Genomic DNA, 23,319 nt, shown 5'->3' with positions numbered 1-23,319 from the left:
GTTTTACTGACATTAATTCTAGTGATTCATTGCTAGTTTGCTTTGGATATTTGACATGCTCATCTCTTTCTTGACCTTAAATACTGGTGTGAAGTCATTATTCAGCTGTATGCTATTTCATTATTTTCCTTGACAGTTTCATGCCTTTAAAGAGCCTTACTGTCCCTGTAAATCCATTTTCCTTTTGTTTACCTAATGTACTTTTGAAGTATTTTTGTGCTGATTTGACATACCCTGCAAGATTATTTGCAGTGTAAAGACTGTGACTCTTTATTTTGTATTTTTAATTGTGGACTGAAATTAGAAAAGAATTGTTACAAAAACCAGTAATCTGACATTCATTGTAAACCTTGTTTACACGGCAATTGATTGAAGCGGTTTGCCAGTGAGCGGAAAGATGTGTACGCATGGAAATTCCACTGTCAGTAAGCAGCTGATTTGGCCTGTGACTTGTGACCAATCAGCTATGACTGACTAAGGCCTTTCGCCTGCCAAAAGCTGTACATTTTGGTTTACAGGTAGCTCAAGCTAGAAGCTGCAAGTAGATAAAAGTCTCCAGAGCATAAAGACTGAGAAGTAGCATTCTGACCAGCACAAGAATCATCTCAGCAACCTTGTGAACGGGAACCATCAACTGCATTCCCAATCTTTCCCTCCATCCATGACACCCGTGTCTCTTTCCTGTATGTCTGTATGTTTTTGTATGCGGACTAGAGCTTATAATCAGTAGAGTTATGTACTGGCGACTCATCTTTACCTGTAGTTAAGAGTCTGACTACTTACAACAAATGGTAATTTTTAAGGGCATAAACGTGGTATGTGCCTTCTGTCAACAGGAGTCTTTAAGACAGAAACTTGTGTATATTTTAAAATCTTTAGCTTTTGTGATGACTTCAGGGATAGTGGAGCTTGCCTTCCAGTGTCTTATTCCATTGAGATGTGACGACAGATTTTCTGCCCAGAGAAGGTATGGCATATTCATAACTTTGGACATGGACTGTATGTCTTTTCATTTAAAGTAGACACTGAACTGTTGAGATGGCTGCCAAACGTTCAATGCAGTTAAAGCTTCTAGAAAGTTCTAAGTGGAATTTTGTTGTGTAGGGATACTCGGGCAAGCACCCCTTTGAGGAATTCACGCTTGCTGTTGTGTGAAGTTCGTACGAAACACACAATCATTGGATGTCTAGATTTTTTTTTTTAAGTTGCAAATTTGGAGACCAAACTGAAGAGACCTATTATTTATTAGCTAAATATGAAAGATCACCAATTGTCCTATTTGGTGACTAGTTTGGCGTCCAGCCCGTTACGCTTGTGCTGAAAATTGGTCATGAAATTGAAGATGATGGGTTTTGAGCTGAAGACTTCAAGGATGGTAGCAGTCTGCAAGACCCTGCTGAGGGTTGCAGTGCAAAAGCAGCAAGGTCGTCTTTGCCTATGCATAACTATTCATGTTCAAAGTATACTTAACCTTCTCTCTGTCACATTTTGCAACTTAAAAGTCCGTCTGTAAAGAAATTGGACCTCCTGATAGAAAAGCCTCCAGTGCCTAACTTCATGAGCTGGTGAGCTTTCAGTTCTGTGAAGGATTCTTTCAACAATCCTGCTGCCTGACTTCAACTATCATACGCATTGAAATTACAAGTGAAAACTGGAGAGTTCATTCTTGTGAGAATGAATCGGATAGACTGGGCCTGTTTTCAGAGAAATGAGAATTTTTTTGTTGTGTCCCGAGTTGAAACTTTGGAACTCTGCCTCAGTAGGAGCCGGAGGTGTTGTCTTTGAATATTTTTGAGACACTGGTGGGTAGATTTGTGTTAACTGGGGATCATCAGAGGTGGATGAAAAAGTGAAATTCAGAACATAAACTCATCAGCCACAATTTTATTAAATTGTAGAGCAGTCTCATATGCCAGCATTTGGGCCTTATCCTTCTAACTCCTTCCTATTCATGTACCCATCCAGATGCCTTTTTAAATATTGTTATTATACCCACCACCTCCTCCACCTCTGGTAGCTTGTTCCATAAATGGACCACCCTCTGTGTGGAAACGTGGCCCATTTGGTCCCTTTTAAATCTTTCCCCTATTACGTTTAAACCTATGCCCTCTAGTTTTGGACTCCTACCCTGGGAAGAAGGTCTTGGCTATTCATCCTAACCATGCCCCTCATGATTTTATAAACCTCTAAAAAGGCCCTCAGCCTTCAATGCTCCAGTCCCTATACTAAAAACCCACGTTCTCTAATGCTTTTACGTCTTTGCTGAAGTGTGGTTCCCATTGACTTTGCTTTTTTCTCTTAGTTGAAAGCACAATTTCAGACTATTTCAACTTCAACTTGCCATTTGCGCTTTATTTTTCTGTCTGAGCATTATCCTACCTCTCTTCCTGCCACCATTGTTCGTGCAAATATCGTTAGCAAATCTCTGATTCGCTGATCTCCGCGGTACCCGATCTAACCGGGCTTGTTGTTGTGCAGAACCTGAAGCAGATCACAGGCGCGCCTCTATTACAGCTTAGAAGCAGAGCAAAACATAATCACCCAATAACACCTTCAATTCATGAAAATCCTTGTGCAGATTCATGTAAGGTTCAGTGAAAGAGATGCGCAGCGTGTTGCAATTCACCAAGGGAGTCAGTGTGTTTGCGCGCATGTTGTATTCTGTAGCTCGGGATGGTGATGATAAAGGCTCAAATGAACGTTTCAGCATATGGCTGATACTGTTAAACTATTATTGGGGTGTGGAAGGATTTGTAGGTTCAAGCTCGACTTGTTTTGTTGAGGTACAAACACCTCTTCCTGAGGCTGGCCCGGTTGAAGTCACCGGCTACAAAGAACAAGGCCTCGGGGCATTCCATTTCAAAGCTGTTTGTGGCGATGTATATTGCATCAAGTGCACTCTTCACTTCCACATGGGGTGGGATATAAACTCCTGCAGTTGGTAGTAGAGATGGCACTTCACGGTTAGACATTGTGTCTGGGGAGCACTAACTCACCAGGGACGTCACACCTGAGCACCAGCAAGTGTTGATAGGGAGGCAGAGCCCTTTGCCTTGCCTGAGGATGCTGTTAAGTCCCTCCGGTGGATTGAGAAGCCCTCAGGTTGTAAGGCATAGCCAGGTGAAGTGGGAGTGAGCCATGTCTCTGTAAAACGGAGCACACAGTAGGCTCTCAATTCTGTGCAGTCGGTGAGTCCAGCTTTAGGTTTGGCTAATGGCAATGGCTAGATTCTCTTGATGGAGATGGCTATTCCCTGCTGCTTGTGTCGCAGGAGTATTACTTGTCACTTAACAGCCTGAGCTGGAATGTTATCCATATATCTGAGGAGTTGAGAATGGTGCTGAACATTGACATAGTCATCACTGTGCATCCTCACCTCTCCCCTGATGGGACGAAGATCATTGAAGCAGCTGAAGATGGTTGGGCCAAGAGCACTGAGTGACCCTACCTCTGTACCAGGTGACCTGGGTTCAGGTTCCCACCTGCTCCAGAGGTACGTAATAACATCTCCGGACAGGTTCACTAGAAAACATCGATCTTGAAGAATGCCTTCACTAATGCCCTTGGACTGAGATGATTGACTTCTAGTGACTACAACCATCTTCCTTCAGACTTGGCTATGACTCCAACTCCCAGTGGAGAGTTCTCCCTGATTCCCATTGGCTTGTTTGGTTTGGGCTCCTTGGCATATACTACTACGTTATGACCAGACCCCAGGTGAGGTTCTCCATTTTAAGGATCTGATGCAATACCCAAATCTTCCTCCCCCTGGATGAGGAGAGGTGAACTAGTTGCCTTAGTTTATTCACCTCACCCTCCATTGAACACAAGGTTAATGCAGCAAGGAACCCATTCTCCTGTGGATATTTCTCTGTCTGAATTTTTTTGTTTTAAAATGAACCCATTTTTGTGTTGAGTTTGAGTTTCTAACTGCAGGAAGAGACAACAATGCAACATGTGCACACAGATTAGGAATAAGAGAATGCAAAAGTAAAAAATGGATTGGTCTTGAAGTCAGAAGAAGAGTAGGTAATGGGGGTGGGATGGTAGAGGTAACTACTATTGTAATTAAAGAACCAATTTCTGAGATTATGAAATGGTGCATTGTGAAAGCCATTTAAGTAACCTGGCCAGTTTTTTTCTTGCTTTATTTATCCCTTCAGTGTGTTTGCTTGTTTGTATTTTGTATGAATGGCGGCTGAACACAATTGTTTTGTGTTTAAAGCTTAAACATTAATCAGCTTACCTTATTTAATTCTTCCTGAATTAGTGTATTTAATAGACAGTTAAGTTTTTTTTAAGATACAAAACTGTCTGGCATTACTTTTTCATAAAGTCTGAATTGGTGTTCAAGTGTCTAGTTAGGAACCATTGGGGTAGTTATTGGGAGTCTTCAGTATAATTTTACTGTGTTGTGAATGCGAAGGTCAGAAGACTGATTTGGTTCAGTTGTCTGTCTCTGTGTCTCCTGGTTTCTTTAGCCAATGTTTGGCTGGCTGACTGGCACTTTGAGTGCCTTTTTACTTTCATTACCTGTGGGCCAAGGGTGTTTTATTGGCTATGATCTTCACACTAGGCCTTGCAGTAGGACATCAGTTCAGGGCTGAATTTGCTTTTAACCTGTCTTTTGTATTACGCTGGGAGGGTGAAACGCAAACACATTTGTTGGAAATGGCCTTTCTGCTGAGATGGGGTTAGATAGTTAGTCTCTCAGCATTTCTTCCTTTTGTTTTTTAACGCTTGCTTTCTTTGCTTTACAAAGTTTCTCTGACTCTGCGGGATTCCTTTCCAGCCATTGAACTTGCACTTTGGCAGGACTCCCAAGTGTTGACGAGCAGGTTATACTTGTCTATGTTGGGGTTCCTTCTTCAACCTTTCATCGACTTGAGATTTGACCATTTAATTTTTTTTCATAATATTGAGCATTGACTAACAGGAAGCAAAGAGTGGGGATAAATGAGTGCTATTCTAGCTGCCAGACAGTGACTAGTGGTGTGCCTCAGGGATAGGTGTTGGGACCGCAATTATTTACAATTTATATAGATGATTTGGAGTTGGGGACCACGTGTAGGGTGTGAAAGTTTGCAGATGACACTAAGATGAGTGGCAGAGCAAAGTGTGCGGAGGACTGTGAAACTTTGCAGAGGAACATAGATACATTGAGTGAGTGGGCAAAGGTCTGGCAGATGGAATACAATGTAAATAAATGTGAAGTCATACATTCTGGTAGGAATAATAGTAAAAAGGATTATTACTTGAATGGTAAAAAGTTGCAGCATGCTGCTATGCAGAGGGACCTGGGTGTCCTTGTGCAGGAATCACAGAAGGTAGGAGGGCAAATGGAATTTTGTCCTTCATTGCTAAAGGGATTGAGATTAAAAGCAGAGAGGTTATGTTGCAGCTGTACAAGGTGCTGGTGAGGCCACACCTGGAGTACTGTGTGCAGTTTCGGTCTCCTTACTTGAGAAAGGATGTACTGGCACTGGCGGGGGTGCAAAGGAGGTTCAGTAGGTTGATTCCGGAGTTGAGGGGGTTGGCTTATGAGGAGAGACCGAGTAGATTGGGATTATATTCATTGGAATTCAGAAGATTGAGGGGGCATCTTATAGAAACATATAAAATTATGAAGGGAATAGATAAGATAGAAGTAGAGAGGATGTTTCCACTGGCAGGTGAAGCTAGGACAAGAGGGCAGAGCCTCAAGATTAGAGGGAGCAGATTTAGGACTGAATTGAGAAGGAACGCCTTCACCCAGAGGGTTGTTAATCTATGGAATTGCTTGCCCGGTGAACTAGTTGATGCTACTTCAGTAAACGTTTTTAAAGATAAGGTACATTCCTTTTGAACAATAAAGGAATTAAGGGATACGGTGAGAACGCGGGTCAGTGGATCTGAGTCCATGAAAAGATCAACCATGATCTTATTGAATAGTGGAGCAGGCTCGAAGGGCCAGACGGCCTACTTCTGCTCCTAGTTCTTACGAGTAGTGTGTCAATTTTGGGTTCCTTACAAGTATGTAACTATGGTCTAAAAAGTACCTGTTTAAACTATTAGCATTGTAATGGTTAACCATTTAAACATGAACAGGTCACTTGCTAGAAATAAAATACCGGCACTTTTATTTCAGCTCTGCTTATCAAGGATGAAAAAGCATCTGGCAATCGTACAGGAACAACTTTCGCAAAATCTGGGATAACCTGCTCAAGCACTAATATTGCCTTTCCGAAAAGAAATCATCTTTCTACAGTGCTTTTATACTCTGTTTTTAAATTTACCAGTGTTTATCAGTGAACTGTTTGCTGAATTAATCTCTAATGCCAAACACAACACTTCTAACATATTCCAGTGGGTCATAGCCTCGCCAACTTTAAGGGCATTTAAATGGTCATTGGATAAACATATGGATGATAATGGAATAGTGTAGGTTAGATAGGCTTCAGATTGGTTTCACAAGTCGGCGCAACATGAGGGCCGAAGGGCCTGTACTGCTATGTTCTATGTTGTATATCTGATTTTGCTCAATAGTTGAAGATTGCGAATGAGCGACTGTGTGTGTTGCCGTGGAGGCAATTAGGATTGGACAGTTTCACCCTCAATCAGACTCCGCCGTGTTGGAGCAAGTTACGACAGATGCTGGAATCTGAACTGAAAACAAAAAAATGCGGGAGGTCACAGTGGGTCAGGAAGCATCCATGGAGAGAGAGCAATGCTAACATTTCGAGCCTTGATGACTCTTCGTCAGAGCTAAAGCGAAGTGTTGGTTGGGGGATATGGGGGATGGAGTCATGGGGGAGAAAGGGTGTTGATAGTGCAGATTAAGTGATCAGAATGTGAGAATGGCAGAACAATGGTGTGTCTAACTGCCAGACTGGAAAGGACAGACGGCCCCACTGGCGTGGGGAGAGAGGACATGGTGACAGACAATGTAACAAGTAAAGCTAAAAGAAAGGGAAGGAATGAGTTCACCGTTTGAAGGTGTTGAACTCAATATTGCGCCCAAAACGTTGTAAACGACTTAGTCTGAAGATGAGATGTTGTTCCTCCAGTTTGCGCTGTGATTCACTGGAGCGCTGCAGCATGCTGAGGACAGATGTGTGTGGACATGTGAGCAGGACACTGTTAAACTGACCGGTGACAGGAAGGTCAGGGTCATGCTTGCGCACGGACCCGGAGGTGTTTTGCAAAGTGGTCACCCAGTCTGCGTTTGGTTTCTCCAATGTAGAGTAGGCCACATTGGGTGCAGCAAGTACAATACACAAGATTGGAGGAGGTATAGGTGAAATGCTGCTTCACCTGGAGAGACTGCTAGGCCCTTGGATGATGAGCAGGGAGGAGGTGAAGGGGCAGTGTTGCACCTTCTGCGGTTACATGGGAAGCTGCCGTCGGAAGGTGGAGTGGTGTTGGTGGTCGAGGAATGGACTAGGGTGTCCCGGAGGGATTGATCCCTGTGAAATGCAGACGGGAGAGTGAGAGGAAGATGTGTTTGGTGGTGGCGTTCTGCTGGAGTTGTCTGAAATGGCGGAAAATGATCCTTTGAATGTGGAGGCCAGTGGGATGAAAAGTGAAGACAAGAGGGACCCGATCACACTGTTGTGAGTGATGGGAAAGGGCAAGGATGGAAGCACGGGTGATAGGTCGGATGTGGTTAAGGGCCCTGTCAACCACAATGGGCAGGAAACCGCAGTTATGGAAGAAGGAAGCTATGTCAGCAGCACTGTTTTGGACGGTGGCATCATGCGGACAGATGCGGCAAAGGTGAAGGAATTGGGAGAGTGGGATGGAGTCCTTGCAGGACGTGGGGTGTGAAGAGCTGTCGTGAAGGTAGCTATGGGAGTCAGTGGGCTTTGTAGTAGATGGGTAGAAATTGGAGGCAAAATGAACCAATTTTTCAGGATCCAGGCGGGAGTGTGAAATGGCACCAAAGCAGTTGTTGTTGTACTGAAAAAAAGGAATTATGGGAGGGGGTCAGTGTAGCCCTGGAACAAGGATTGTTCCACGTACCCTGTAGAGAGGCCGACATAACTGGGACCCATGCGGGTGCCCATAGCCACTCCTTTGTGGCAGAAGTGAGATGAATTAAAGGAGAAATTGTTTAGTGAGAGAATAAGTTTAGCCAGGCACAGGAGAGTGGTGGTGGATGGGGAGTGTTCAGGCCTCTGGTCGAGGAAGAAACAGACCTCTCGGACCATCCTAGCGGGGAATGGAGATACAGAGGGATTGGACATCCACGGTGAATGTGGAGGCAGTTAGGGCCAGAGAACTGGAAATTCTCCATATGGCGGAGGGCATCAGAGGTATCACAGATGTAGGTGGGTAGGATCTGGACAAGTGGAGAGAGGATAGAGTCGGGATAGGAGGAAATGAGCTCGGTGGGACAGGAGCAAGCTGATACGATGGGCCCTCCGGGGCAATCTGGTTTGTGGATTTTGGGAAGGAGATAGAAGCAGGCTCTCTGGGGTTGGGAGGCGATCATGTTGGAGGTAGTGCAGAGTTAGGGTTGGGGGTGGTGGGAGGAGAGTCCTCTGGAGATAATGAGGTTGATGACGCTGAAAACTGCCCTGATTGAGTGAGTGACTGATTAATTCTGACAGGAATGGTTTGCTATAGTTTCAGTTGTCAGTTCTGTGTGCTGTTATTTGTGTTAACTTTGTAAATTGCTTTCCATATTGCTATTTAGACAGGCTTCTTAGCCAAGTGAACAGAATTTACACCACGGTGCGTTGCTGTGTCTTTCCTGCAGTCCATTGGTTGATCTAGGGAATTGACTGGCACAGCTCATTGGCCAACTATCGATGGATACACTTATCTGACTTCTACACTTATCTACACTTAACTGATAACGGTGAGACGGGGAGAAAGGAAAAGCTGATCATAGGGACGAAAAGCAGGTGAAAATGGGTTAGCTGTGTTGAAAGTAGTCTGTGATGACTAAATCAGAGGTGGGAAAAGGACTTGGAAGGTGGTGCACAGGTCTTAAACTTATTGAACTTGCTATTGTGTGTCCTAAAGGCTGCAGGAAAAGGAGATGCTGTACTTCCAGCTTGTGCGGAGTTTCCATGGAGCATTGCAGCAAGCCCAAGACACATGTTGGCCAGGACACACACTGGTGTGTAGAAGTGGCAGACAACAGGAAGCCCAGGGTCACTTTTGCAGACAGAACGTAGATGTTCTGCAAAGCAGTCAGTCAGTTTGTGTTTTGCCTCCCCAGTGTAGAGGAGACCACATTATGAATAGTGAGTACAGTAGATTGAGTGAAGTGGAGGTAAGTTGCTGCTTTACCTTTACCCCAGTTAGTGAGAAGGGAGGAAATAAATGGATAGTTGTTACACCTTCTGTGATTGGAAGGAAGAATAATGTGGGGAGGCTTTGGGAATGGGAGGACGAGTGAAACAGGGTGTCATACAAGGAATGGTCCCTGCAGAATGCTGGCTGACGAGGGAGGGAAGGGGAAATGTGTGTCTGGTGTTGGGGTGGAAAGTGAGGACATGGGGACCATAATCTTGTCAAGGAAGGGCTGAGGGCTTTGTCAACCGCAGTGCTGGGGAATCCTCAGTTGAGAAAAAAGTGGACATTTGAGGCCCCTCTGTGGAAGGTTGTATCACGAGAATCGATATGAAGACTGAGAAACTGGGAGAATGGAATGAAATCTTCACAGGAAGCAGTGTGTGAGGATGTACAGTCCAACTGACTGTTGTTTTCCAATTGTGTGAAGGCAGAGGGTTGATCTATAAGTATTTTGGTGACTGGTCAAGGATAATATACTGTTGTGGCTGCCTAGGATTGAATTCAGTTTGATTTTGAACTGACCAGTTTACAAGGTGTTTGTTTAAAAACTAATTAACCATTTCTGTTTTTAAATACAGGATATTTATGTCCTGAAACATTGGAGGATAACATTTGCTCACTTTTGAAAGGATGTATGGTAATTCATACTAACAGCAATTCAAGTATAATGTATATCTTTTACGGAGATGTAATGACACACCTCTGAAGCAGGTGAGACGTGAACCTGAACCACCTTGGTCAGAGGCAGGGACACTATCACTGCGTCGTAAGAACCCAGTATATAAAGCATCTGTTCAAATTCTCCTCTATATCTGTTCAATAGGATAGTACGATGCAGCGTGGGGAGAGGTATTTGCCTCATTAGAAATGTACCGACTTTATAAAAAAAAAAGCAACCCAATTTCCAATGTTTGCTTGTAAAAGCCTCTTTCGTATGTCCACTTCTTATGATCTTTTCCTCCCCACCTTGTCCTGTTTGAAATAAAACTTTGGCAATCTGCTTTTAAGTACTCATGTGTAACACAGTGTCTCTAATTCTGTTTCCACAATAAACACAAGTACTGCAGACTTCTCGATAATGTAAAAATAGGGAAGCACCTTGCAACATGTAGATCATTACATGGAGCAAACTGGTCTCAGAACTATCTGCAAATTAAATGTGAACATAAACAGACATCAACCATGTTCATTTCACATCACTTGTCAGTATGCACTAATTGATATCGTTCAAGTCTGAGTTAGAAATTCCCTTACCAGATCTTAAGAAAGTAATTAAGGCTGCCTAGTCAATGGTCTTCTGAGAAAGTTTTAGTTTTGAAAATACGAAGATTCAGCTGAGATTAAGTGTCCTGTTGTCCGCCTGTTCAAATACAATGTACTGTGTGCTTGATGAAAGGGCTGAAGGGTTGACAACCAGATTACGGTGATAGAAAAAACATCTCTCCACCCTGAGCAGTTAGGATCTAAGATGCAATGCCTAAAAGGTTGATGGAGATTGTTTGTATTTTGCAATTCAGCAGAGAATTGGATATCTACTGTTGGGTTTCACTAGGGTCATGCTGGAAATTGAGCCCTGCTATTTCATGAGTCGTTGCAAAAGTTAAGATTTTAGAAAAGTGTACAAAATTTCCCAATTTTTCCCCCAAGTCGATGGAAAGCACAGACCAGTTTTCCATACTTAACAAGAATTACTATTTATTGGGGATAACTTATTAAATTACGATCTACAATCTTCGAGATATATAGAGAAACTCTTGAATGGAAAGAAAATAGTGTAGGGCACCTCTTGCTTCTCGGTTGGTGAAATCTAATAAATTAGTAGTACTTTTGTTTAATTTGTGTGCACTACAGGTTTTCAAAACAAGAAATCTGCTGGCTTAACATCTTTCTGTATCTGGGAGTTTGAATTTATTTTTTGTATAAGTTAATGATCCTCCTCCAGATTATAACCTACACCAGTGATACTTCCTGACTCGAGTACTCCAGCACAGTCTACAAAGTTCCACTCCACACATGCTTAATTCATCCATGAGTATCTGTGCTTGTTCACTGTTGCACAAATCTTTTACATCCAAGCCAGTCCTTGGTTTGATTTGAGTTGCAATAACTACTTCGAGTTTTAGCAAATGGCTTCTGAAAATTGTTGTATTAGCAGTGTACGTTCTGGTTAAATGTGAGTTAGAGACCTGTTCATGAGTGACCACTATAGGTAATCATGAGCTGAAACAAGTGTAACAGATTTATTGAGATAACACAGTGTGGGGCTGGAGGAACACAGCAGGCCAGGCAGCATCAGAGGAACAGGGAAGTTGACATTTCTGACGTCAACTTTGCTGCTCCTCTGCTGCCTGGCCTGCCGTGTTCCTCCAGCTCCACACTGTGTTATCTCAGCCTCCAGCACCTGCTGTTCTTCGTATCTGTCAGAGATTTATTGAGATATTTGGCATAAGTGCAAAGTGTGATGCTTGTTGAAGGTTCTCACCTTCAGCCCACACGTTTCCCTTTTGAGTGCTGCGCTGTCTTAACTGTTTCTAGTTGACAGTGGTCACCTTGCTCTCTTGGAACGTGATACAGGTACAATAGGTCAACACTTACAGATCTGGCCTTGTGCCATATTAGAAGCCTCATTTTTCATGCACTTGAATGACTTATGGTGACATTGTAGTCCATCCGTAACGGTGCATCGTACTTGCATTTCCTGTCAGCCCTCAAGGCTGTTCCCAATCCTATGTCTTCTGCAAGAGACTCTCAAATTACCACTGTGCTGATACAGCAACTAGGCTCTACTTCAGCACTATCCTTTAAAGGTCAGTCCAAAGAGGAGAATGCACTGAGTGTGCATGCACAAACAGTGTTATTTGCATTTAGCAATATTGCGCCACCTATTATAAACAAATAAGGTCATCAGGTGCAAAGTCAAAAAGTACATCTGATATGAGCTCTTAACAGTCATGTTCAGTGTTGGCTATGTGGAATTTTATATAGAGATAGTAGGAACTGCAGATGCTGGAGAATCTGAGATAACAAGGTGTAGAGCTGGATGAACACAGCAGGCCAAGCAGCATCAGAGGAGCAGGAAGGCTGACGTTTCGGGCCTAGACCCTTCTTCAGAAATGGGGGAGGGGAAGGGGATTCTGAAATAAATAGGGAGGGAGGGGGAGCCGGATAGAAGATGGATAGAGGAGAAGATAGGTGGAGAGGAGACAGACAGGGCAAAGAGGCGGGGATGGAGCCGGTAAAGGTGATTGTATGTGGAGAGTTAGGGAGGAGGTAGGTCAGTCCAGGGAGGACGGACAGGTCAAGGGGGCGGGATGAGGTTAGTAGGTAGGAGGTGGGGGTGGGGCTTGAGGTGGGAGGAAGGACAGGTTAGGGAGGCGGGGACAAGCTGGGCTGGTTTTGGGATGTGGGAGGGGGAGGGGAGGTTTTGAAGCTTGTGAAGTCCACATTGATACCATTGGGCTGCAGGGTTCCCAAACGGAATATGAGGTGCTGTTCCTGCAACCTTCGGGTGGCATTGTTGTGGCACTGCAGGAGGCCCAGGATGGACATGTCGTCTGAGGAATGGAAGGGGGAGTTGAAATGGTTCACGAATGGAAGGTGCAGTTTAGTGTGAACCGAGTGTAGGTGTTCTGCAAAGCGGTCCTCAAGCCTCCGCTTGGTTTCTGCGATGTAGAGGAGGCCACAATGGGAACAGTGGATACAGTATACCACATTAGCAGATGTGCAGCTGAACATCTGCTTGATGTGGAAAATCTTCTTGGGGCCTGGGATGGGGATGAGGGGGGAGGTGTAGGGGCAGGTGTAGCACTTCCTGCGGTTGCAGGGAAAAGTGCCGGGTGTGGTGGGGCTGGAGGGGAGTGTGGAGCGAACAAGGGAGTCACGGAGAGAATGGTCCCTCCGGAAAGCAGATAAAGGTGGGGAGGGAAAAATGTCTTTGGTGGTGGGGTCGGATTGCAGATGGCGGAAGTGTCGGAGGATGATGCGTTGGATCCAGAGGTTGGTGGGGTGGTACGTGAGGACGAGGGGGATTCTGTCTTGGTTGTTATTGCGGGGAGGGGGTGTGAGGGATGAGTTGCGGGAAATGCGGGAGACACGGTCGAGGGCATTCTCGACCACTGAGGGGAGGAAGTTGCGGTCCTTGAAAAACGAGGACATCTGAGATGTACGGGAGTGGAATGCCTCATCCTGGGAGCAGATGCAGCGGAGGTGAAGGAGTTGGAAATAGGGGATGGCATTTTTGCAGGATGGTGGGTGGGAGGAGGTGTATTCTAGGTAGCTGTTGGAATCGGTGGGCTTGAAATGGATATCAGTTTCCAAATGGTTGCCAGAGATGGAAATAGAGAGGTCCAGGAAGGAGAGAGAGGTATCAGAGATGGTCCAGGTGAACTTAAGGTTGGGGTGGAAGGTATTGGTGAAGTGGATGAACTGTTCGAGCTCCTCATGGGAGCACGAGACGGCGCTGATACAGTCATCAATGTAACTGAGGAAGAGGTGGGGTTTAGGGCCAGCGTAGCTACGGAAGAGGGATTGTTCCACGTAACCTCCAAAGAAGCAGGCATAGCTTGGGCCAATGCGGGTACCCATGGCCACCCCCTTTGTCTGTAGGATGTGGGAGGAATTGAAAGAGAAGTCGTTGAGGGCGAGGACGAGTTCGGCTAAGCGGATGAGGGTGTCAGTGGAGGGGGACTGGTCGGGCCTGCGGGACAGGAAGAAGCGGAGGGCCTTTAGGCCATCTGTATGGAGAATGCAGGTGTATAGGGACTGGACGTCCATGGTAAAGATGGTGTGTTGGGGACCGGGGAATTGGAAGTTTTGGAGGAGTCTTTAACCGTGAGCCTAACCCTCTCCCTACTGACCCCTTCTCCCGCCTCCAACACACCCCCTCCTCCTGGACACCACCCCAAGGCCTCCTACCCTCCCTCGACCTCTTCATCTCCAACTGCCGTCGAGACATCAATCGCCTCAACGTCTCCACCCCTCTCACCCACTCCAATCTCTCCCCTGCAGAACGTGCAGCCCTCCGCTCCCTCCGCTCCAATCCCAACCTCACCATAAAACCTGCGAACAAGGGAGGCGCAGTTGTAGTATGGCGCACTGACCTCTACATCGCTGAGGCCAGGTGCCAACTCTCTGACACCACTTTCTACCGCCCCCTTGATCATGACCCCACCCCCAACCACCAAACCATCATCTCCCAAACCATCCACAACCTCATCACCTCAGGTGACCTTCCACCCACAGCCTCCAACCTCATCGTTCCCCAACCTCGCACCGCCCGTTTCCATCTCCTTCCCAAAATCCACAAACCTGACTGCCCTGGTCGACCCATTGTCTCCGCCTGCTCCTGCCCCACCGAACTTATCTCCACCTAGTTCGACTCCATTTTCTCCCCCTTGGTCCAGGAAGTCCCTACCTACGTCCGTGACACCACCCACGCCCTCAACCACCTCCAGAACTTCCAATTCCCTGGTCCCCAACACCTCATCTTTACCATGGACGTCCAGTCCCTATACACCTGCATTCCCCATACAGATGGTCGAAAGGCCCTCTGCTTCTTTCTGTCCCGCAGGCCCGACCAGTCCCCCTCCACTGACACCCTCATCCGCTTAGCCGAACTCGTCCTCCCCCTCAACAACTTTTCTTTCAATCCCTCCCACTTCCTACAGACAAAGGGGGTGGCCATGGGTACCCGCATGGGCCCAAGCTATGCCTGCCTCTTTTTAGGTTACGTGGAACAATCCCTCTTCCATAGCTATACTGGCCCTCAACCCCACCTCTTCCTCCGTTACATTGATGACTGTATCAGCGCTGCCTCGTGCTCCCACGAACAGTTTATCCACTTCACCAATACCTTCCACCCCAACCTTAAGTTCACCTGGACCATCTCTGATACCTCTCTCTCCTTCCTGGACCTCTCTATTTCCATCTCTGGCAACCATTTGGAAACCGATATCCATTTCAAGCCCACCGACTCCCACAGCTACCTAGAATACACTTCCTCCCACCCACCTTGCTACAAAAATGCCATCCCCTATTCCCAATTCCTTTGCCTCTGCTGCATCTGCTCCCAGGATGAGGCATTCCACTCCCATACATCTCAGATGTCCTCATTTTTCAAGGACCGCAACATCCCCCCTCTCAGTGGTCGAGAATGCCCTCGACCGTGTTTCCCGCATTTCCAGCAACTCCTCCCTCACACCCCCTCCCCGCAATAACAACCAAGACAGAATCCCCCTCGTCCTCACGTACCACCCCACCAACCTCCGGATCCAACGCATCATCCTCCGACACTTCCGCCATCTGCAATCTGACCCCACCACCAAAGACATGTTTCCCTCCCCACCCTTATCCATTCCGGAGGGACCACTCTCTCCGGGACACCCTGGTCTGCTCCACACTCCCCTCCAGCCCCACCACACCCGGCACTTTTCCCTGCAACCGCAGGAAGTGCTCCACCTGCCCCTACACCTCCCCCCTCACCGCCATCCCAGGCCCCAAGAAGACTTTCCACATCAAGCAAATGTTCAGCTGCACATCTGCTAACGTGGTATACTGCATCCGCTGTACCCGTTGTGGCCTCCTCTACATCGGGGAAACCAAGCGGAGGCTTGGGGACCGCTTTGCAGAACACCTACACTTGGTTCGCACTAAACAAGTGCACCTCCCCGTCGCGAACCATTTCAACTCCCCCTCCCATTCCTCGGACCACATGTCCATCCTGAGCCTCCTGCAGTGCCACAACAATGCCACCTGAAGGTTGCAGGAACAGCACCTCGTATTCCGCTTGGGAACCCTGCAGCCCAATGGTATCAATGTGGACTTCACAAGCTTCAAAATCTCCCCTCCCCCTACCGCATCCCAAAACCAGCCCAGCTTGTCCCCGCCTCCCTAACCTGTCCTTCCTCCCACCTATCCCCTCCTCCCACCTCAAGCCCCACCCCCATCTCCTACCTACTAACCTCATCCCGCCCCCTTGACCTGTCTGTCCTCCCTGGACTGACCTATCTTCTCCCTAACTCTCCACATACACTCACCTTTACTGGCTCCATCCCCGCCTCTTTGACCTGTCTGTCTCCCCCCCACCTATCTTCTCCTTTATCCATCTTCTATCTGCCTCCCCCTCTCCCTATTTATTTCAGAATCCCCTTCTCCTCCCCCATTTCTGAGGAAGGGTCTAGGCCCGAAATGTCAGCTTTCCTGTTCCTCTGATGCTGCTTGGCCTGCTGTGTTCATCCAGCTCTACACCTTGTTATGTCTGGAATTTTATATAGATCTTTTTCTTTTTTTCAAATGGGCACTCTGTACTTTAATGGGACAGCCTATCTCCTGTATTGGGAACAAATACTCCAAACAAAAAGAAAAGACATCTTTCAAATCTTGCTACATTTTTGATACATCAAACAACCATGCTTTGCTTACTGAATTATCAATAAATTATTGATAAATCAGCATTTTATAAACATGTCAAGATTCACCGAAATCTCCAACCTAATTTGTTGCTGGGCAAATATCACTGCCTGCGATGAGATATTGCAATCCCCGAGGAGATTGCCCTGTGTACAATTTTGATTTGCAGTCATTCAGCTATTTCCTCTTGTGTGAAATGGTTTGGTTTTTAGGTTAAATTGTGTATGTCCGTTACCTTTATTCAACAATATTTCTGCAGCAGTGTAGGGAATGACAAGGACAGTTACAAACTCACAACTTCCTGTCCTTTTTTCTTTCAGAATTCTGTTGTGGCACTGGATCTATGTATGTTATAAGCCTTGTGCCAAGGACCATGAACTGCTGCTGGATGGTTATGACGCGACTTTGAGAAGTGATGAAACTTCTTGCCCAGAGCTGCCACGATGAAAATTTACGATTGCAAGAGGGGATTGTTGCCGCCGTATCCAATATCGAAGCCAGTTCGCAACGATGTCGCGTATGCTGCAAACAGAATGTGTGTGCGCCCAGCATCCGCACACCCTCCGTCTAATAGCTGTACTAAACCTGTTGAGAATGCCCTCCAAACGCTCCACCAGATGATTGGGACAGTTCAGCCGATGGCGCAGACGCAGGAGTATAAATCTCAACAAATGCTTTCAGTTGTTAAAGCTAACCCACAAGCACCAAACACTACTTCAGCCCACCAAGTTGTTTCGCAGGCAGCATCTCGACCTCTTCCGGGGAAAAGGCAAATCCCAATTCTTGCCAAAAACCATGCAGTATCGAGTACAAGAGTACAACAGCTTGCTGTAAACGGGCTCGTATGGATGACGACCACAACCACTGGCCAAAACGTCCAGTCTCCGAATGCCCACAATATCTATTCTGCGAGGGTAATACCAGCCTTAAATCCAGGTGTAGCTTATCAGAATGCAGCCCAGTCTTCGAATTTATTAATTTCATTATCATCTCCGAATGGAAGTGTACCTCAAATTTCAATGGACCAAAAGCACGTAAATCTTTCTGAATCTGAAGGAAATTGTAACTTGACTCTTGATGAAACAGCAAATAATTTAGTGAAATGTCACGGGCAGGTTCAAATTCAGGGGGCTTACGGCAAGGTCGGTACAGATCTGAACAAAGGTCCTGAAGGGAATGTAACCTATAATGCGTCTGCTCAGCCTGGCCAGAGAAACTGGCCAGCTCTTACAAATGGAGGACAAGTAAGAGCTGGCTCTTCTAACAATACTCTGCAGGCTTCTGAAAGGACAGGACAATCTGTTTGTTTGAGTTCACAGCCCAGCATGCAGCACAGTTCGTCCAATTCTTGGTTTGCATCAACAAATTCAAATAGCCAAAAGAGAATGGTGCTTGCCAGGGTTACTCCAATGTCTCATGACTGGAAAGACTTGCAGCAAAACCCACGTTCTCTTCAGTCTCCTGACCCTTCCAACGCCAAGGACGTGCATGTGCAAGGCACTCAGTTACATTATAAATTAAGTGATCAGAATGGAGTATTCCAAGTTGCCAGTTCAACTTCTGAAAAGTTTGTTGAAAAGCAAAACCAAGCTACGCCATCATCCCCTACAGAGATGATGGAACAGAAGAGTGTTCCTTTTGTACCAGCTGTACCTCCCCTCACTTCTAAACCAGAGTTATGCCCTCGAGATGATGTACATAATATTCACTTCTATTTTACGCCTTCAACTATGAATGAAGTCAGTATTATAACTTCTCAGGTACCTTCCAGTGTCAATGCCCAACAGAATTTAATGTCCCCGGGAAATCTCAATGCCAACGTAAGTTCGCACAATACAGTCCCTGAGACCTCGCAGTTCACCCCATTGTCTCATGGGCATTGTAACTTTGGAGAATCATCAGTGGGCAGTTCAAATTCAATCTTCCAGCACACAGTGACTGCATCTACAGTTGAAGTGGGGGCTTTGTGTAATAGTGAGCAGCAGAGTACTATCCCTCTTTCAGATCCTCCAAATTCTATAAATGTGCTCTGCTCAGCGGTCAATTTAGCATCTAAAAGTGTAGGCAAACAAACAATTCAGCTTGTTTCTTCAGGTTCTAATCCTTCGTCTGAGGCATTTAGCACTAACACCTCTTTGCACTCCTCTGTTAGCCTTTTACCCAGGGAAAACTCTGAGGAGCAGGCAACCTCAGGCCTGGTACTTGTAATTCCACCTTCTGTTCTTGTGCAGAATTGCCAGAATATGGAGGCATCTTCTGTCTGTAGCCCCTCTACTGTATTAACTGGAGAAGAACATGCACCTGTGAGACTTACTGAATACCAAGGTGAAACCTCCAGCCTGGTTGTGGATGTACCTACCCCAGAGTCTGAGAAATCTAAAACTGCTCAGCCAGCAGCTACCAGCCTGTTGAACCTGAATGGACAACCACATCAAGAAATTATCAGCTCATCTATAGCCGAAGGATTTGGGGAACAGGCAAATTGTGGGAATACATCAGCCGAACCTAGTCAGGTGTCAGCTGAGATGTTGGTGTCTTCCACTGAGCTGAATGGGAAGAAGAGGAACCTAATTTTGGATGCAGAAGTATTGCCGAAAGATTGTGGTTTCCATCATGACGTGTTGCTGTGTGATGGCCAGGAAAATGCAACTGACAGTCCACCTCAAAAAAGGTTTATGGCTTCTGCTGTGGAAGGTTCTTCAAAGAGTGAAAATGTTTGTAAAAACGTACCTCTACCTGATAAAAAGAAAATGACAAACTCATCAGAGTTGAAGACGTGCAGTGGCAACTCTGAGAAAAATGAAGTGGTAGTCGCTGATGAAACTGTTGCCAGTTGTAATACAGATCAGCCCGAGATCTGTATCACTGGAGTGTTTTCATTGGGAGACAATACCGGGATGTGGAAATCTGTTCAGCAGAGCTCCCCCTGCCCTGTGGTTGATCTAACTAGCTCTCCACCAGAGGAAACGAATGATGCATCAACAATAAAAGAAACTGGAGAATCCAGTTTGCAAGACCAAGCAGCGCATGGAGGTTGTAATATTGTGAAGGAAAATCCACAAGTGTCGTGTTTACTTCAGTCTAATTTGGAGAGTGAACAATGCCCATCAGTAAAAGAATTTCCACCATTGGGACATGCGCAATCAGTATTGGAGAGTTCACAGGAAAAACGCACACGTCAGCAGACCCCTCAATCTGATACTAGCCAGGTGAATGTTTTAATAGATCTAACCGCAGACAAAGATCATTTCCCTGAACCCCAGCAGAGTCCTTCAGTGATGCCATCTGATTTCAAAGAGCAAGATGGGAAACTGGTTTGTGACCATAGCACCATGTCTGTTGAAATTAATAGCCCAACCCCTTTGAAATTTTCAGATAATGAGCCTCAGGGTCTTGATGATCTTTTGCATTCAATTGACACAGAAATTGAAACGTTACTGAATTTCTGGAATCCTTATCCTCCCAAATTTGCATGTGCCAATGTTGCAAAGTCAGCCAGCAAACACCACAATCTGCACAAGAGTGAAAATTGTGAGAGTAAAGTGCCAAATATTGCTAAAGAAACTGCATCGAGTGTTTTCGAAGAAGTGCAAATGCCAGATGAGAGTGAGAAAGCTGGCCTGTCTGACAATTTGGACTGCAACTCCTCTTGCAGTATCAAGGTACTCGGACACACTGAGATTCTGAATCTGCTCGCGGAAATAGCGAAACCAAAACTTCACGAGAAGCTGCCTCCAGGAAGTATATGGTCTGAAACGTTCAATCACTCAGATGCGAGGTTGAGTGAGGAAACTCCAAGCAAAGTTTCCCAGAATGCCTGCAGTGATGGATGGAAGGCTGGCAGCTCCAAGGCAGTGACAATGAAGCTACCTGTTAGACAGTGGGGAGATCAAAATCCTACATTACATCCTGTCACCAATAAGAACAGCTGTGCAAAGAAGGGAAAACGGGAAAGGAAAGAATATTGTTGTATTAATGCCTGGCTAGCTGCATCCGGTGTGCTTGGCATATATTGCCATTGTAAATTATCACAGGGAAATAAAACTGAAAGCCAGGTAGATTTGCAACATGCCATGCCTGAGACCCAAAATAGCAATGAGACTAGTAATCCAAATTGTATTGTAAAACACATGGACATAGAGGCCACTTTACACAGTGTGCCAGTTGCCACTCATAGGGGACATGCTTTAGAAGTATCCGAGAGCTGGAATTCTGGGCCCAGAAGCTGCACTGACACTGCCCCTGACTCGAATCAGGCTGAGGTTTTGAGAGACGTTAAGCAAGATGTGTGTATTGTCCAGGCTATGCAGCAGCAGGCTCGTGAAAACAGTACTAGACTAGAAAACGATGAGATGGAAGGCTTGTGTAAGCCAGGTGTTGCAAACCCAAGTTCTCTCGGTATGTCTGAAGAATTGGATAGATTACCATGCAAAGTTGCTTTTCACAAGAAATCCGATCTAAGGGAAAGCAAAGACCTTCCCCAAGATCTGGTTGAAATTGAACCAGATAAAGACACATGGACTGTTCTGGAACTTAATGAAGATAAAAAGAAAAATGGGAACAAAGATCCATCTTCAAATGTGTTGAGAAAGAAAATTGGTCACCAAACTGGCAAGTGGCACGTTAACCGACACCTTGGAGTTAAGCTTGGATTCAAGGGTATGACAAACTGACTGCTGTTAAGCTGCAATAATAACTTGGGATTATTGCTTGGTGATCATGCATTGATGTTATCACCACTATTCCTTGCCAATTTTGTGGAAAACTCTTGGCCTGTGTTATGAAATGTGCTGACAGTCTGCTCCTTCTATTCTGACCATTTCTTCCCTTCCCCCATTCCCAATCAAAAAGCTTGACTGAAACTATTGTAGGATACTACGTGTTTTGCTTTTGTTTGACACACCTGGGAGCAGTTACAAAACTGTTAGTTAGAGATTATTTTCAGTACAGCTGTGGCAAGTTGGAAATGGCTGAAGCTCTGAAGGGTGGGAGCACAACAGCTGAAGGACCAGATATAGAGTGAACACTTGGGAGCAGGGAGCAATAAGGAGGTTGGGACAATATATGTATAGCCTAATCGAGCTAGAGACATTACAAAGGTAGGGCCACGTCATGGACACATTTGACATTTCTAATGTTTTGTCTTTGAGATGCCAGGCACAATTGAAGCTTGGTGAGATCAAGAGTGATGGGGTTCTGACTTTAATGTTGCCGAAGGCAAAAGATTGCTCTACTGAAGAGTGTCGATTATAAATGGTAGGAGTGGAAACACCAGTAATGAGAGTTTAGAAAGTACCAGCTACAAAGTGGTTGACCTCTTATAAAATCAGTTTAGGAGTACAGTTTACAAAAGATAAATGCAAGACTGGTGGATTGGTCAAAGGTGGAAGAAGAAGGTATCTTTTAATTGTATGCATTTCTATTTGGTCTTTTATACCGTGATGTAAATTGAAAATTTGACTGAACTCACTGCAACGTTGAACGGCTTACAGAGCACATGAATACCAGCCCCAAACTTATGAAGGCGATGTCTCAATGAAATGAATATACCACAGAATTGATCCTTCCAGCTTCCCCGTGTCATGTCTGCTCCATCATGGTATACACTTCTCACCTGCGCAACTCTGCACTCCTTTAATCTCCCAGGAAGGAAAGAAAGTGTTTCTGTAAAGAAGTATTTCCATATTAATTTGAAAATGGAAAAGAGATTTTGAATATTTCAAACCTGATGCATTAATTTTGTTTTTAGTCATGAAAAGGAAACCTGATACTCCTAATTGCCGGAGCCCACAGAAACAAAGGAAAAGTGATACTTGGGGTGAGGATCTTGTAGTCTCTCTCTTTTCCTATTTTTAAATTTAACTAATCAAAAATGGAAAATTAACCTCAAGATGTGGCAAAGCAGAAGGTATGCTCTGAGATCTGTTCCAAAATTTTGATCATTTGTGACTAAGTTAATGACACTATTGTTTGACCCTGCTGATTTATTTTGATTTTATGTTTCAATTGCTTCACCTGTCCTGCAATTGATACAAACTGTTGCCATTGGGGGGAAAAAAATTAATGCGCAAGTTTCAGGTTTGATCCCAAAAGCGTAGTGCCAGTCGTGCATTATTTTTGAGAACGATGACTTGTATTAATCTACAGCTTCTTGCTAATCTTTTGCCCAGCTGAGTGGGCTGTGGAAGAAATTGGGATGATTCCATCATGTTAATGCTGAAGAAAAATCAGTGCAATTGATACACGGATACTTTTGTCAGAAGTTTTGAGATGCCTTGTGAAGGCCCCCCCCCAGTATAAAGTGGTCGGTGCTCCAGAATTATTTAGTTGTTCTCCATGTTGCCAACTATTAATCAACCAGTATTGTTCTGACTTCTGGTTCTCCTGTGGTGACCTTGTGTGGTACACTGAGATCAGCATGGAATCCAGTTGCATCTGACTGCCTTGGAGTGGTTGGCTTGGGTCATTTACTACTTTTGTGTAATCCCTTTGGAAATCGATCAGACTGTTTTGTTTGTTTCTGTTAAGCTAATTGGCAAATGCTCAGAAATGGAAGGGGAGAAGGAAGAAATCTTCAGTGGCACAGACCTAGTCCAAGGCCCTCTGTCTGTAGGTTTCCAAAATAAG

The 23,319-nt window shown here is 45.3% G+C and overlaps 1 protein-coding gene across 1 annotated transcript in view; it reads left to right on the top strand.

Moving 5' to 3' along the window:
* LOC109933807 overlaps positions 1 to 23,319 on the top strand; it is a 71,681-nt gene that overhangs the window by 22,136 nt on the left and 26,226 nt on the right. The window contains exons 2-3 of the mRNA XM_048608034.1: positions 17,013 to 21,351; positions 22,442 to 22,510. Coding sequence (XP_048463991.1) covers positions 17,136 to 21,351; positions 22,442 to 22,510 — 4,285 coding nt within the window. The 5' untranslated portion in view covers positions 17,013 to 17,135. The remainder of the gene's footprint in view (positions 1 to 17,012; positions 21,352 to 22,441; positions 22,511 to 23,319) is intronic.

The sequence above is a fragment of the Rhincodon typus genome, chromosome 18 (genome assembly GCF_021869965.1).
Source record: "Rhincodon typus isolate 14 chromosome 18, sRhiTyp1.1, whole genome shotgun sequence".
NCBI classification, from domain to species: Eukaryota; Metazoa; Chordata; class Chondrichthyes; order Orectolobiformes; family Rhincodontidae; genus Rhincodon; species Rhincodon typus.
This window is presented reverse-complemented; position numbering and strand designations above follow the sequence as displayed.